The sequence below is a fragment of the Dermacentor albipictus genome, chromosome 1, assembly GCF_038994185.2.
Source record: "Dermacentor albipictus isolate Rhodes 1998 colony chromosome 1, USDA_Dalb.pri_finalv2, whole genome shotgun sequence".
In the NCBI taxonomy this organism is placed as follows: domain Eukaryota; kingdom Metazoa; phylum Arthropoda; class Arachnida; order Ixodida; family Ixodidae; genus Dermacentor; species Dermacentor albipictus.
Genome location: NC_091821.1, coordinates 265,110,668 through 265,125,695, shown reverse-complemented (window position 1 = coordinate 265,125,695; position 15,028 = coordinate 265,110,668). Strand labels below are relative to the sequence as shown.

At 52.1% G+C, this 15,028-nt stretch overlaps 1 protein-coding gene across 2 annotated transcripts in view; it reads left to right on the top strand.

Moving 5' to 3' along the window:
- LOC135915440 (max-interacting protein 1-like) overlaps positions 1–15,028 on the top strand; it is a 103,622-nt gene that overhangs the window by 68,132 nt on the left and 20,462 nt on the right. For both annotated transcript variants that reach the window (XM_065448525.2, XM_065448519.2), the window contains 2 exons: positions 3,422–3,536; positions 14,233–14,416. In XM_065448525.2, the coding sequence (XP_065304597.1) occupies positions 3,422–3,536; positions 14,233–14,416 (299 nt within the window). The remainder of the gene's footprint in view (positions 1–3,421; positions 3,537–14,232; positions 14,417–15,028) is intronic.

The following is a 15,028-nucleotide window of genomic DNA, read 5'->3' as shown; positions in this document are numbered from 1 at the left end:
CGATTCGAGGCCGCGGTGGTCGCATTCCGCCTTCACCGCGGAATGCGCGCACGCTCGTGCACTTAAATTTGGGTTTATGTTAAAGGACTCTTGGTGGTCAGAACTAATGCGGAGCCGTCTACTATACAGCGTCAATCGTAGCTTACTGTAACGCCCTTTGAACCGTAAACGCATTTGTTATTACTAATTTGTTCTTAAAGGGCATAAATTATACCACGAGTTATTGTTTATGACATATTCAGGCTCACCGCTTATGTGCATTCACGAAGGCAAACCCGTTCTTGTGTTCAACGTGAAGTTATATCGCGCCAAACTTGTGTTCACGGCATTCCCCGCGCCTCTATGTATCTTATTTCGGCACAGAACTGCCGCTGCAGTGCTGGCATTTGTTCCGTTTTTCGCCAAGCTTCTCGAATAGACCGATATGCCGTCGTGGCTATCGTAGCTATCGTAGCCGTGCCTAACCCGACGTCCAACGATGCTTTTTTGGCATATCCCGCCCTGAGATAAACATAACCCGTGCATAACGATTTTCCTTGGTCGTTCGTATACGGCAGCAAACGTTAATACAGGTGATGTGGAATAAGTGAAATTTATGCAAGGTGACTTTTAAAAATTGCTTATGGTTGACAAAAAGGAGAAATGCAAATTCTCGCAGCCTGACATCGCACGAAATTTTTACCAATAGCTTGATATCTTTCTTTGACCTCAGGTGTTCTACCTGCCAGTTGCCCATGCCGTTATATGCGCTTGCAACGGGGGGGGGGGGGGGGGGGCGTTAGTCAAGGCCAAGGAATATATACCTTCGTCGTGGAAGCGTAGCGCAGACACGAGCATTGAAAGGGCCTGTATTGTATAGGTTGCAGAGGCGCTTCTCCATTTTATGTAACGTGCGTATAGCAAGTAGTTCCCGACGTTCGATGTATATAGGACGTAATCGCCTCTATATATGCGTCGCAATGTGAGCGTGCTGGTGTAGGCCTGGATATCGGCCATTTCGATGTGGACTTGCGAAGGGGTTCCGTTCTTCTAGTGGCCCCGAGCGTTGCTCTCTGTGCACGGAACCAGCGCATGCGCTTTACGAAGTCCTGGCGGCGGGGAGCAGGCGGAAAGTGCCCGTCGCGGTGCCGGCGCGCTGGTCCGTGTCGCCGCTTCTCGCCAAGCAGGGGGAGAAAGTCCTTGCGTGCGAATTAGTGCAGCCGCGTGTGTTCGTCGACGCCATTGTGCTGCCTGTGACGCCGAGGACGTTCTCTTGGCTTCCATACGCGGAACGAAACATGATTGCTAGCTAGGGTCCCCCCGGCTGCAGGGAGTCGCGGTGACATCTAGGGCAGTTCAGCTCCCGGCACACAGCGTTCCGACTTTCTCTGCGATATGCGGCTCACAACTTTAGCGATGCTGCGGACTTGTGCGGTAGCGAATGTGCGGTGCACGTCGTCTGCACATCACAGGGGATTTCGCGTGCCCTTGCGAACATGTCTGCGTGAGATTGCACTTGAATGTAGTGTGTTGGCACTAAGTTCTTGTAAGTCTCGGTAAATGTTCTGAAGTTATGACCGTGTCACCGGCGCGCATACTTTCGTGGTGCACGCTCGATCCAGTGTTAGTGAAAATCTAGTGAAAGTCGGCTCTCAATCTGTCGCACGGCCTTCAGCTTCTGGACAAGTAGCTTTTTGGACGGCGGTCTCTGATCGGGGCGGCCATAGCGGCATGGCGTGGAATGAGGACCGTTGTTGCCGACTGGCGACATCTGGCGGCACACCGAGCGAGGGGCTTTCCGTTAGGCCCAGCTGCCCCGTCCACCTGGACGGGGAGGGCGACCCTTAGTGCTCCCTCGAGGGCACCCCGGCTGCCCTTGTGATCTGCGGCGCAGATTTACCGTTACAAGCTCCCCCTCGCGCGAAGCCATTAGCGCGCGCGACGAGTGCAGGAAGCCGCTTGTGCACGTCGAGAAGGCGCGGATGGGTTTCTGGGAAAACAGACCAAGTCCCGCCTCCGTGGGGCTTCCTCCCCGCGACAAAGGAGCGGCACCGCTGCTCCCTACGGGAGGAGCGGCAGCGAGAGGTGCAGGTCACGACGCCATCGATTCCTGACTATTGCTGTCGTGCCGCGCGCTGCAAGCTCGCGCAATAGCGAGTGGCTTTGAGCGCGCCTTTAAAGGCGCGCGCGCGCTAGGTTGTGCCTCACGAGAGCTCATTTTGGTATTGCGTTCAGGAATAAGAAAGCGGGGCTCTGTGGAATCCACCACGATTGACTGCGGTGGTCTGGGCTACCGCCGGTAGTGACCGAGCCGGTGGTTGATTGACGTTCGGAAGCGGCAGCCATACATATCCTGTGTGCCCTAGACGCGTGCCACTTTCCTCGCGGTCTTCTCGCCTGCTGCTGGTGTAACCTCGCTACGTTGACGCATCTCACGGGGCCCCAGACTTGCTTGTTTCTGTATAGCGCCAGCTGCTCGCTACGCGAATTCCGAAGTGGCCATTGTGATCAATCGCTGGGCTGGGGCTCGCGCGCGCGAGAGAGCAAGCACGCGACTCGTACGTGGGGTTCGGGTATGGGGGAAGGGCCTGCGCTGAGTGTGACCCCGACCAGCTGCCGAATGGGAAGCGGACGGCTGCTACCCAGGCTCTTACGCATCGTCGCTCATCGGAGTGGCGGATTAGCGACTCGAATCGCTAATCCGCGCTCCGTCGAGTGAGGAACCGGAGTTGCAGTTTTGGTGCGTGGAGTTCTCTGTGAGGCACGCTGTGGAGCGCAGTTTATGGATACTTTTGCGGATGAGCTCTCGTTCTTCACGGTTTGTAGAGCTTCAGGACAGTGTTTTCTTCATTCATTTACAGTTCAGGTTCTAAATGATGCCACGAACCGCTAAGGCCACAGGCCAAAACCAAGCCGTTTCTCCATTTACATTCCTGCTGTTCACGCGAACAGAGGAAACGTTCGGCTTATGGGCTTAGATCGTGCTGCGTTACACGGCTATACTTCTGTGTTCTCTGTTTCGTTTGTAACACGGAAAAAAATACGTAATGAGCTCGTTCGATATGATCTCGTTGACTGCATTTTGACACTATTTTTTGCAGTGTAAATGAAAGGAATGAAACTGGAACGCCTTGCTGTAGCAATATGTGTTGTTTATCATTTTAAGTCCACCGCAGGACCAAGGTCACTCTCAGCAATCTCATGTTATATTATGAATATGGCAGCGCAAAGCACAAGAACGAGGAAGTAAACAGGACGTGCTCGTCCTTGTGCTTTGCGCTGCCGTACTTATAATGAATACTTATCGACTAGCCCGGTAGCGTGCTCTACGATCTCGTGTTAGCCGTTTAAAGGTTAGTGCTCTCACATGCATGAGTTGTGTAGCATTTTCCTGTACGTGTGACACCGTTGCTCACGGCGGGGCTTGATTCGTTGTGTGCAGGCGGGCCCACTTGCGCAACTGCCTGGAGAAGCTCAAAGAAATGGTGCCGCTGGGACCTGAGGCGAACCGCCACACTACGCTAGGCCTGCTGAACAAGGCCAAAGTCTTCATCAAGGTGAGCTGGCTGTAGCAGCTGTGCGCTCTCGATTCCGGTCGGAGAGAGCGCTTCCCTGCTAAGGCCTTATCGCAGCGCGGCCCTGACGTCCTCTCGGTGGCTGTTGCTGGCTTACAAACGCGCTGTTTTCGAACTGTTCGCGAGGCGTATCCTTGGCTGTGTTACGCCGGCAGGGAGATGCGTATCTTGCACGACTGGCGGGGCGTCATACGCGTGTGCACCCGGCGCGCCCGTGTATGCAGCTGAAATAGAAGTCGCTAGAGAAACTGGGTAACAGTCTTGCTTTTGGCCTGTTATAAGGCAGGCTTCAAGAAGTTGTTTATTGCGGTACGGCTCACAGAAACGCATTTATAGCGCAGCCATATTTTTACGCTATGCACTTATGCCGTTAACAGGCTCGCGAAAAAGTTGCTTATCGAAACAAGCGCTCTATGCTCCCTGCCCATTTCTTGCTGGAATGGTGTACTACTTCGTACGTGTCTTAATGCGAAGCATTCTTTGACTCATTTTAGGCACTTTGCATGGGAAGTAGGTTCCTCTATCGTGTATTGTTTCGGGCCCACTCAGTAAAATGGAATTCTAATCTCCGATGGTAAGATCGAACCGGTACGCCACGATAGCGCTTCTCTCGTGCCAACCCGAGCTAACTCTTTCAGACGCCTGGCGCGTGCGGCAGGTCACATTGCACGAGCGAGAGCCCGCGTGCGTAGGCGCCAGTTTCCATTCGGGCACGTGTGCTAGAGAATGGAACGCGCGTGTGATACAGTCAGTCTTATTGCTGACCTTCGCGTGCGTCACGTCATCGCATATCAGCAATTTGCTTGAAAAAGTGACAGCATGCCAGTTTACCCGATTGTGCACGCGGCGCTTTGAGACGCCGTGTTATAGGCTGCACCTCATTCGAGGTCGGCCCAAGTGGTAATGAAACGGGCAGTAACGTTTATTCGCCAGAGGGCAAAAGAAAAGCAGTCGTCGATCGTGCCCTCGTCGTCGTCTTGCTCCTGTCGTGACGCGCATATTGGTCGCGTCACACACGCGCGGTTGCTTGACGTACACAAAAGCGCTGATCCCGTCTGGTAACTCGTAACCCCAAACTGCGCTGGATAGTTATTCGCATACCATTGCTTCCCACAGTGTGGGATCTGCATAACTTTATACCCGCCGCGGCGGCTGAGCGTCTATGGTGTTGCCCTGCTAAGCGCGAGGTCGATGCGGGCTAAAGGCAGAAACGCTTGTGCCCGGTGCATTGGGGGCACATTAAAGATTCCCAGGTGGTCAACATTAATCCGGAGTCCCCCGCTACGGCGTGCCTCATAATCAAATTGTGGCTTTGGCGCGGGAAAACCCCAGAATTCAATTCAATACTTTATTGCTTCTCTGTATATGACCGGTCGACTGCCGTACAAAGTACGTGTTCACCATGCGCACGCTTAGCACAAGTGTTTGAGCGCCAGAGCTTGCAGTCCTGCGTTACCGCACATTGGGATGGTTTCCTGCGAAGGTAAAAATAGAAGGATAAGCACTACGCGCCAGCTGAAGGCGCGGGCTGCGGACAACGCTCGTAGATAGGGCGTTATCAATCATTGCGTCCGCTTCGCGGTGGATGACCGCTGCTGCTTCACGCGCGTGCCACTCCTCTGTCGTGACACACGCGCAGAGAGTATTGCGTCATGACGCAGTTCTTAAAGAAAAGAAGATTCTGGGGTGTCACGTGCGAAAATCACTATCTAATAACTGTAATTTGGGGGGTTTTACGTGCCACAACCATGACCTGATTATAATTATAATCAGGTCATGGACCCCACTATACGACGTACCTTAAGGTACGTCGTATAGTGGGGTCTCCGGATAAATCTGGACCACCTGGGGTTCGTAACATGCACCAAATGCACGGCACGCGCGTTCTTGCATTTCGCCCCGATCGAAATGTGACCGCCGCGGCCGGCATTTGATTCCGCGACCTCGTGCTTAGCAGCGTAATGCCAAAGCCACTAAACAACCACGGCGGGTAATCATGATCTGATTATGAGGCGTGCCATAATGTGGAACTCCGGACTAATTTTGACCATCAGGGATCCCAATGCACGATACACGTGCGCTTTTGCATTCCGCTCCCATCGGATCGAACACGCACCCACGTGGGTAGCAGCGCAAAGCCACAATCACGGCGCCGGGTATGTCGCAGTTCTGTGTCACACATTGTGCTGCATGCACACAATGCCGCCTTGTGCTCACACCCGAGCTACTTAGAGCCCTTATCAAAAATAAGCTCCGTGCTACGCACCAAACCCGTTACACGGCGTTTAAAAAAAAAAAAGTCTTTCAGTGCTGCCTGTCATCCCAAAGAATGCATTTTGCGCGGCAGGAAAGCTGTAAACGTTTGCCAGCAGGCGATGCGAAAAAATCAGACAAGGCTCCAGCCTCTGTTGCCTGAAAGTATATGCCGATGGAGTTTTCTGTATTTTGAACATCCTCAGTGAAACACACTTTCGGGACTTCAATGTGCGTATCCAACCTGCAACCACTTGGTCGAAATCGCGGTAACGGTTTGGTAAGACGTTCAGGTGCTCCGCCGGTGAACCTGAAGCGACTCAGTATAAGCATGGATGCCACCACGATTGCTCCCCTTTACGGCTCCTCTCGATGCGAACACTGACACTGCTTTCAAGAACAGGTGTGGGCGTATCACTGACCTCTAGCAAGTAGCGAAGAGAGCTGAGGAAAAGAACAAAGGTATCGCTCTCCGGTGAGGCGATTGTGCAACCTTCGGCCGTCTGGAGTCGGCGACTGCAGCGTGTATAAGTGGATGGCGCAACAATCGTGACCGGAGCCTTGTTTTACAGCGGATGTACTCACCTTGTTCGTGCTACGTTACATGGAACATGGCTACTTCGCATGACGGCAAGCACTCTTTTGAAAAAAAATGCATAACGCAGCACGGGCTTGAACCTGGGTCTGCCTCGAGAATGGCCAGCATTTGTCTGAGAAGCTAATACCGCAACTCATGTAGCAACGTACAAATTGGGACAGTTACATTCGTGGACAATTTTCTGTGCTGGTGCAGCCGTTGCATATAGTGCCGAAATTAGTTGCTGCCTATAACGTAATGAACCAAAAAGTTCATTTTTTGCGTAGACATTGTGCACTATATTTACCTTTGCGTCTCGGCCAGACCCTAATGTGCATTCTTTGCCGAAGGCGTGATGGCCAGGCATGTCACAAGCTGTTTAATGGAGTTCCTGTGGTATGCCGTATAAGTTCCACCTCCCTGGTGAATGAACTCTCATATTCACCATCCGGAATTCTGTAGTGCTAGGAAGTCTGTAGCTGGAGTGGCACCGCGCAGCCGAACGACATATGACAAACGCTGTTATGTACATAAATAACGTACGTCCACGCAAATACGATGGCTTCATCACAGCTTCGCCACCGTCCCCGCTTTGTAAGGTGAGCTCGGAACAGATGACTGAGACGAAGCGCTTTTCATTTTCGTCGTGTCGTCTATACCGAAAATTTTGAGTGGTAGAAACATTCTTATAAGGTTAGATCGCGATATTAAGCGCTCGCACGCCTTCTATTCACGGTTGTTAGTCAGCCTCTTCGGGCTGTGGAATACTTTTATCATGGCCAAGTAGTCACAGGGGTCCAGTATATCATTATGAAATTGCCAGACGAATAAAAATGGGTTGGATCGCAAATGGCCATCACTCTCATGTCATGAACGACAACTTACTTATGTCCACGAGAAAAGTTGTGATGGGTGTATTGTGCCAGTGGTAACTTTTGTGGCCGACACTATAAGAACAGCAAGGAAACTTGAAGAAAAGAAGGATCGCGCCGCGGGCGTTGGAGTGGCAAGTGATGGATGTAACGAGATGGGAAGTATGGGTTAGCGACCAACGTTGCTCATATTCGCGCCGAGATGCGTAGAGCAGATGGTCTGATAGAGTAGCAGAAGGGGGGAGGGTGCCAAGGGAAGGGAAACAACGCCGTCAAGGACAGCAGAGGATTATGCGCTGCGATAAGCTTGGGAAATGTGCAGGCAGTGTGTGGATTCAAGACTAGGGGCAATTAGAGGTAGAGGCCTTGGTCATGCAGTGGACTCAAATAGGCTGATAATGGTGATGGAGCCTTCTGTTACGACGTGTTGGCATGTTAATAACACATCGTAAAAAAGCAAGGAATTCGAACATGAAGTTTTTATTTTTACATTTTGACCGCGAGAAGCAAAGGAGCAAATAACTTCTTTATTTGTTCTTTATTGCTTTATTTTGCTCGTTGCGATAAAGATAGGCAGATACGTCATTAAAAAAAAGATATTAATTTTCAGTCGTGTCGGTGCTGTAGTAAGGCACAACTGCAACGAAAGTGCGGTTGTGCCTAATAATAATAATAATAAATAAGTATAAAACTGGTCTGGTACATTTGTAGGAGCTCCACCGCCGTAGCTTTCCCACTCATTATACAGCCCCTGTGTAGACGTGGTAGAGAAAGGTTAATGGTGAATATGTGCCGTGGCAGGCACGCTGGCACAAAGTTAACAGAAAACATGGAACACACAAGTGAGGCGCAAAGTAAAGCTGTGTGCATAGCTACGACAACGCCTCCAAAATCTCCGACGCGGCGCGTTGCTCCCATATGAAACTCAATGGTTGCTCCACATCGGAGATCTCTGAGGCATCTCCGTGCTTGCGCTCATAAGTAGCACTGCACTTGCTAGCTATCACCACCGCGACGCGGGTGTTCGCGCACCCGCCCGTTACGAGGGGCGAAGCGCGAAATCTTCATTATCATCGTGTCGTACGGCATAGCATAAAAGTGCTCACGCCGCACCTCACCATGGGCGCCGCAATTTCTGTGTTTTTTTTTTTATAAACCAAAGCACGATGGGGGGGAGCGAGCTCCTAGTTTCCTTTTGGTGCACATTTTTGTAACGGTTTTTTGTTGTTTACTGGCAGCTAAAGTATGAGAAAGCATATTTCGTCAGCTAAACAAGAAAAACATTAGCTGATGTGTCCGCTTTTGTCTAAGCCACCGTAAGCGTGTAGACTGTCAGATCCATTTCTTGCCTCGTATTTCACGAAGTCCAGTCAAGGTACACCCGTGAGCAAAAGTATACGGACCAGGGGTTGCGCGATAAAGTCGTTTTTTTCCTCTGCCTGTGAACGCAACTTGAAATTGAGGACTGCAGTACGAACTGCGAACCTTTCAGTGTGCTCATTAATTCCAGTTTATGTTTGTTAATTACTAAGAAATTCAGTTTCTTCGGCTGCCCTGTGGTCCGTATACTTTTGCTCAAGGGTGTACGTGTCCCCAATAGCGCGTCGCATAGTTTCGTACAATTACTAGAGGGAACTCTGGCGCTATGATCGTTCAGCCACCATGGGAATGATGGTATGGTGGCTAGAAAGAAAGTTCTAGCCACCACAATGATGTGTAGTACATAGATTTGTCTGATCTTCGTGCTTGGGGCTTCAGACGTTCTTCTGGCTTCGTTTATTACGTTTTATGTAGGCCTAAATTGGGATAAATGACAATGCATTTTACACTTTCCTTTATGCAGAAGGTAATACGGCTCTGCACTCACGCATAATCGCTGCTAATTGCAGTGATTCCGCTTGTTCATGCCTCCGTTGAGTAATTGTTTAAATATCGAGCTTCTGTGCTAGAGGTCCTGTGTTCGAATCCTGCCGTTGCAATATTTTAATGATGTTTAGTTAATTAGTTATAACGCAGCACTTTCTTTAAAACATACTTAGCAAAGCAACGAAGCCATTTAAAGCCAGAAGGACGAAGGTAAGGCAAATCCATGCACTACCCACCATTCCCATGCAGACCGAACCGCCCTGCTTGCAGCTCCCGTACAGACACAAACGCCACAGTTCCCTCTATGTAATTCTATGAAGCCTCGTGGCGTGTAGTGGTAGGGCGTGACTAGCTGTCGCCGAGCTAGGCTGACCAGGCTGAATGACAATGGCTACAGCAGCTTCTGCTGTATGACGAGCAAAGGCTAGACAGCATGTGTTCGGGGTTGCGGAGGGTGCGGAATCACCGGAGTGCCCCGTACTTGGCGAAGCTGGCCTCCTTCCACAGCTCTCAGTTGCACACCAGCATAGCGCTCAGCGACATACGGGCATGGGCCTAAGCTTTTCAATGTCGGCACGTTCTTGCCCCTGCCGTTTGGCGGCTCAAGATGTACCGCGGCTCTCTGACGACGACATGCGGCAGGGGAAGAATGCAATTGGACACACTAGTTGATCGCATGCGCCCGGTGCAGGCTGTTTCTTGCTTCTAGCTTGCATTCACATTTTGCCAGCCATAACTACGTTACTGTGTTTCGCTGCTGGCCGTTCGAATAGTGGTAATTGAGTAGCCATCGAACATGTCATCGACCCGGGCCTCGGTCTGCACGGTGCCGTCGTCTAGAAATAAGCTTGCTCTATTTTCAACGACGTGCATCGCGAAGTGTTGTTTTACTGACGATTGCTAAGTTGGCCCTATAGCTACTATTCAGGAGCCGGCACTTGGGGCTTTCGAGCAAGTTTATTTTGAAAATAACTTTTTTTTTTTCAGGACTCAGAGGGACTGTTAAGCGTTGTGCAGACTCCATATTTTGTTTAAGACCCTAGTTCAACATGGCTTCGTCCCGTTACGCAAGCAGTGCACCGCGTGCCAGAGATTGTGTATTGCCCTTGAAGGTTTCGTCACAAGGGCAATCGCCGGAGGCGGCCCGGCTTTGAAGGAGCCGCAATTTCGAAGAAGCCTGCATGTGATTCCCGTTTTTTGCCGCCGAATGTTTCAAATTTCAGAGCCGTGGCTTCAGTCTTACTATGGCGTTCAGTTTTTTCGAAGCATTTGGACAAACCGTCTTTGAGAGTTACCATACCGCATTTACACACTCAGTAGTTCGTACCGAAAATGACCTATGAAGTCATGCAACATGAGAACAAAGCAGTTAACAAAGATTGTCCGGCCATCTTCTGGAACATTTTGGCGTAGCCACGATGGTGAAAGGCATATGAGGAGTACCGCTCGCAACATTCTGAGTCAGTGAACCATAACGCGCCAGACACATTCTGTCGTTGCACAACAATGCTAAAAAAGAAAACATGAATATCTGTAGCACGTTGGCAATGATTATGTCGCACCCGACGTTTGTGCCAGCAGATAAGTATGCAATCGTTCATTGCAATAAAGGTTGTGCGCGCAGCGCCACAAGATGTAGCCACCGACGCTGCCGCATGTTTCAACACCCTTCCGGTGTACTATCGTGCTCCGTATGACCTACGAAAGCGCGTGAAAAAGCAGTCGCGCGTTGTAGCTCATACTGAGCGCAATAGTACGTACGCGTGCGGCAGTACTTAAAGGGGGTGTTGGTCGTACGTTCTGTAACTGGAGGATTGTTAGCAGGAGTGGCTCTTCGTAACTGCGTAGGAAAAGGCTCACATTTCGGGGGCCTGCTATATTTGAATTGTGACCGCTTGTGTGTCAGTCCGCGGCGCTGCGTAGCAGCGCAGCCGGGAAATGATCTTTGGTGTGTCGCGTGGAGATAGCGAGAATCCGAAAGACGACGAAAACGGCGTATAACGGTCCTGTGTACAAGGGAACGGTGCTTCCTAGGAAGCGGGTGCCTTGTAGCGGAGTTTATTCGGAAGTCGTTGCCTTGGAGAGCTGCCTTCCGCCGCCGCGGTGAAAGAACCCGCCGCCCGGAAACGATAAGACGCGCGGCTCCCCCGCAGTCCGCGGAGCGAGCACGCCGAGTCGTAAAAGCATTCTTGTTCCGAGTTTATACTAGGTCGTAAATCGCGATCCTTCAATTGAGTTTCAACACGCGCGTGCCTCGCATCGTACACAGTTGCATCTGGTGTTGATAACGGCCTTGGAGGCGGTTCGGAGCTGGACGAAAAAGTGTCCGCAGCTGTGACGCCTTAGTTTTCCGATGGGCTGTTCCAAGGCGTGTGGAGCGTCCCGCGTGGCCGCAACACATTAGTTATGGAATTATGGCTAAAACGATTAGGAGGGACGCACTCATGGTATGCGTCACTCGCCGGCGCTGGCGTTGTTTTCCTCGAGAAAGGCAGCGACGTGCACTGCACCTTGAGTCGTTGAGTTTCGCTGCCGTCTAGGTAAGTCGGCATTGAAGAGAATCGGGGCGCTCTAATATGGGCGCCCCTAAATGACTGCAGAGCAGCGCCTCTTTCTAAAATTCTTCCTATCCTATCCTATGAAAGCAGGACAAAAGCACGCGGCTACTACACCCGCAGAGCCCCCTGCGAGGAAGGACAATACTGGAGGACGAGGATGCCGGCGTTGCGTGCAATGAAATCATTCTGAATTCACTGGTGTATCATCTAGCATGCTTGGCGTGTCGCGATGACAAGCGGAGATTGTGTCGTTCCGAGGGGCCTTCCGCGTCGGTCCGTCGCCGACTGCCAGATCCCGAGGACGCGCGGCCCCCTCCCCCACTGCTTCTTTCATTCGAAGACGACTCGCAGCAGTTCGGCGATTCAACTTGCTCGGCGGACCATTGCCGAGATTACGGGGACACGCGCCCGGCGCATGTTGACTGGCGAAGCTGCTTGCGGTGGTGCGTGCGTGGACCCCGCGTAAGTGTGCAGTGCAGCGTCGCGTGCAGGTCCTCGGGAGCACGCCATGGTCGGTGGCTTCTTGGGGGGAGCAAAATGCTGTGCACTGCAATGGGAACGCGATCTCCTTTTGTATGTTGTGGCATCTAAGCGCAGTGCCTCCTGCGGGGTGTCGCTAAGCCACCATAAGCATCGCGGAAAAGAACAAACGCTGAATCTTAGAATTGGACGCTTGCTCCTGCGCGATCGGAAGGGCTGTGTTCGGCAAGCGGTCTCGCTGCTTGTCCCGTGTGTTCCATGTCGCACGGGATGAGTAGGGACGTGCATTATTGCGGTACTGTGGCAGCGAGGTATTTACGTAAGGCTCGTTTTGTTCTCGCCACTGTAAGGTTACTCAGATATTCACCAGATATTCACAGTAACGACGCACGGGACCTCGTGGTCTTGGCGTGGTTGATACGAAACGTTGCTACGTTGTGAAGCAGAGAGGGACGGTTCCGTCTCGCACTGCTGTGCGCCTCCGGCGACTGCAGTGGAGGTGAAAGGGATTGACCGCGCTGTGTGCGTGCCACCCCCTGCCGCATCCATGCTAGCAAGGTCCGTGCTGGCGTTCTCGGGCGCTCCAGTTGATGGGAAGTCGACACGGAACCGGTTTGTGATCGGCGTGGGTGTGTTCAGGAGGAGGCACCGGTGCCCCTTTTCGGACCCTGTTCGCCAGGTCTTCCCCCTTTTAGCTCGTTTCTGTCAGGAGCGGCCGCTTGTGACGCGAATGTTGCCATCTCGTGGCAGGAAGCGAGGGGCCACGTGCGCCTCCGTGTTCAGGCAGCCGCTGCAGCAGCACGCTAGCAGCCGGCTTTTCGTGTACCTTATCGCGGCACGCATCTTTGCTTGTAAGCCGAGCCAGCGGACTGCGTTGCGTAGTACATGCAAGGGTACGGGTATTAGCGAGGCTCGGACCACTGGAGGACGTGGTGTCAGTGTAGCCTTGAAATGTCGTGTGCAGCACGACCGCATCTCAACCCTGTCGCTTAGCCGACTTGTGTAAAAGGCGAGTATCTACACACCGTCTTTGCCGTGTATTAATGGAGGCTGATATAAGTTCATGCGGACAATCACTATAGTAGGATTTTTCGCTAGCACCACCACGCAAATAATGTCAGCGGTTCCACCATGCAGCGTTAGCTGTGTGCCGTCTTGAAAAGCTGTAAGGCGACTGGAGCACTTTGGTGCAAGCCAGACATGAATAAAGGCACTCTCGACCCTCTCCGGCATGTTGAGAGGGTCGGGGTTCGCAGCCATCCGGAGAACGTGTTGTCGCCGGTGGCAGGCGCCACATTTCACCCAGCCGCTATATAGCGGACGTGCCTCTGTTTCACCGACGAGAGCTGGGAAAAAAGGAGCCACTTGAGTCGCGCGTTCTCTCTCGCGCCGCGGGCGCATCGTCGGGTAGCCTGCTCTCGAAGAACTCGGTGCGGCTGGCGCCTCCTCGAGTGCCCCGTCGTCACAAGGGAGCGCGTTCGTCGGCGCCGCCTGGTCGGCTCCGTACTTGTGGTTTGCGTCCTACCCGCCTGCGGTAGTTCAGCGGCCATGCGTACTGCTCACGCATGGCCACTGGGCACGAGATCGTGGGCTCGATTACGGGCAGCGTTAGAGAACCCTAGGTGCTCAAAACTAATCCTGAGGTGCTGCAGCAGCGTCCCTTTTAGTAGTTAGCGAGTTGCTTTGGAATGGTATGCCCCATAATATATATATATATATATATGTGTGTGTGTGTGTGTGTGTGTGTGTGTGTGTGTGTGTGTGTGTGTGCACATACATAAAATTTTGCCTTAAAAATGTCGCGTGTCTTTACTGTTTTCAACCGTGCTCAGTTTTTCTTGAAGCGTTTGCTTACGTCGGCTGCACCTCATCGGAGATGTAAACCGCTTTGGCGGTGATCGCGTCGTAGTTCCGCTGTCCTATTAAAATGTCTGTCTCAACGAGTTTCTCGGCGTCGAACGCGTCTGTGTGCAAAGCGACCCTAGACGCTGAACTTGGAACAAGCAGCCTGTAATATGTTCGTGCTGCGCAGTGTCCATTGGGCTAACGATGTCGGTCTTGTGTATGCGCAGACGCTGGAGGAGAAGGACCGCAAGAGTCAGATGGTGAAGGAGCAGCTGATGCGCGAGCAGAGGTTTCTCAAGCGGCGGCTGCACCACCTGGACGGGTGCTCCTCCCCGCCCAGCCACAAGAGGCGCAGCGTGAGCGAATGCAGCTCCGGTTCATCGTCGTCGCGCTCGTCCACCTCGGAAACCGGTCAGTCAACCGCTCCTCGCAGCGAGTCCCCGATGCTCGGCCCGCGCTTCGAACCTTTCTGTCGGTTTCGCTTCAAGCTGCGCGACAAGGCGGGGAATCAAGAACAAACAAGCGTGGACGCATACGATGACCGCATACACTCGATAAACGGCCTCATGGGCTCAACGATGTCGCGTCAATCACCACGCAGAGATGCAAGTCACATCAAAGCAGCAGCGTCATTCAATTTGTTTGGCGTTCATTTCTATTTATTTGTTTATTTTATTACTTTTTTTGTAGAAGTTTCCTCTATTGCTTGTCAGACGCAATTAGGCACATAGTGTTGTCTGATAAGAGTAAACCAAGGTTGTTGGGCGCGCTTCTCGTCCCTTCAAACACCCGCCCAGCCTCCGACCTTTCGAAAAGACAACCGCATTCTCGAAATACGTCTCGCAGTTTCGGCTCCTGCACATGTTCCTTCAGGCAGAATGGATCGTGATGCCGTTCTATTTTGACTTGTATCGTTGAGCGGTGATTCTAACATGGTACAGCGAATGCACAGATGTCTTCTATTTTCAAATAACCTCGGTCATGGGTTCACGCTCCTTTGTTCGCTTTTCTTCTCCGTCTTGC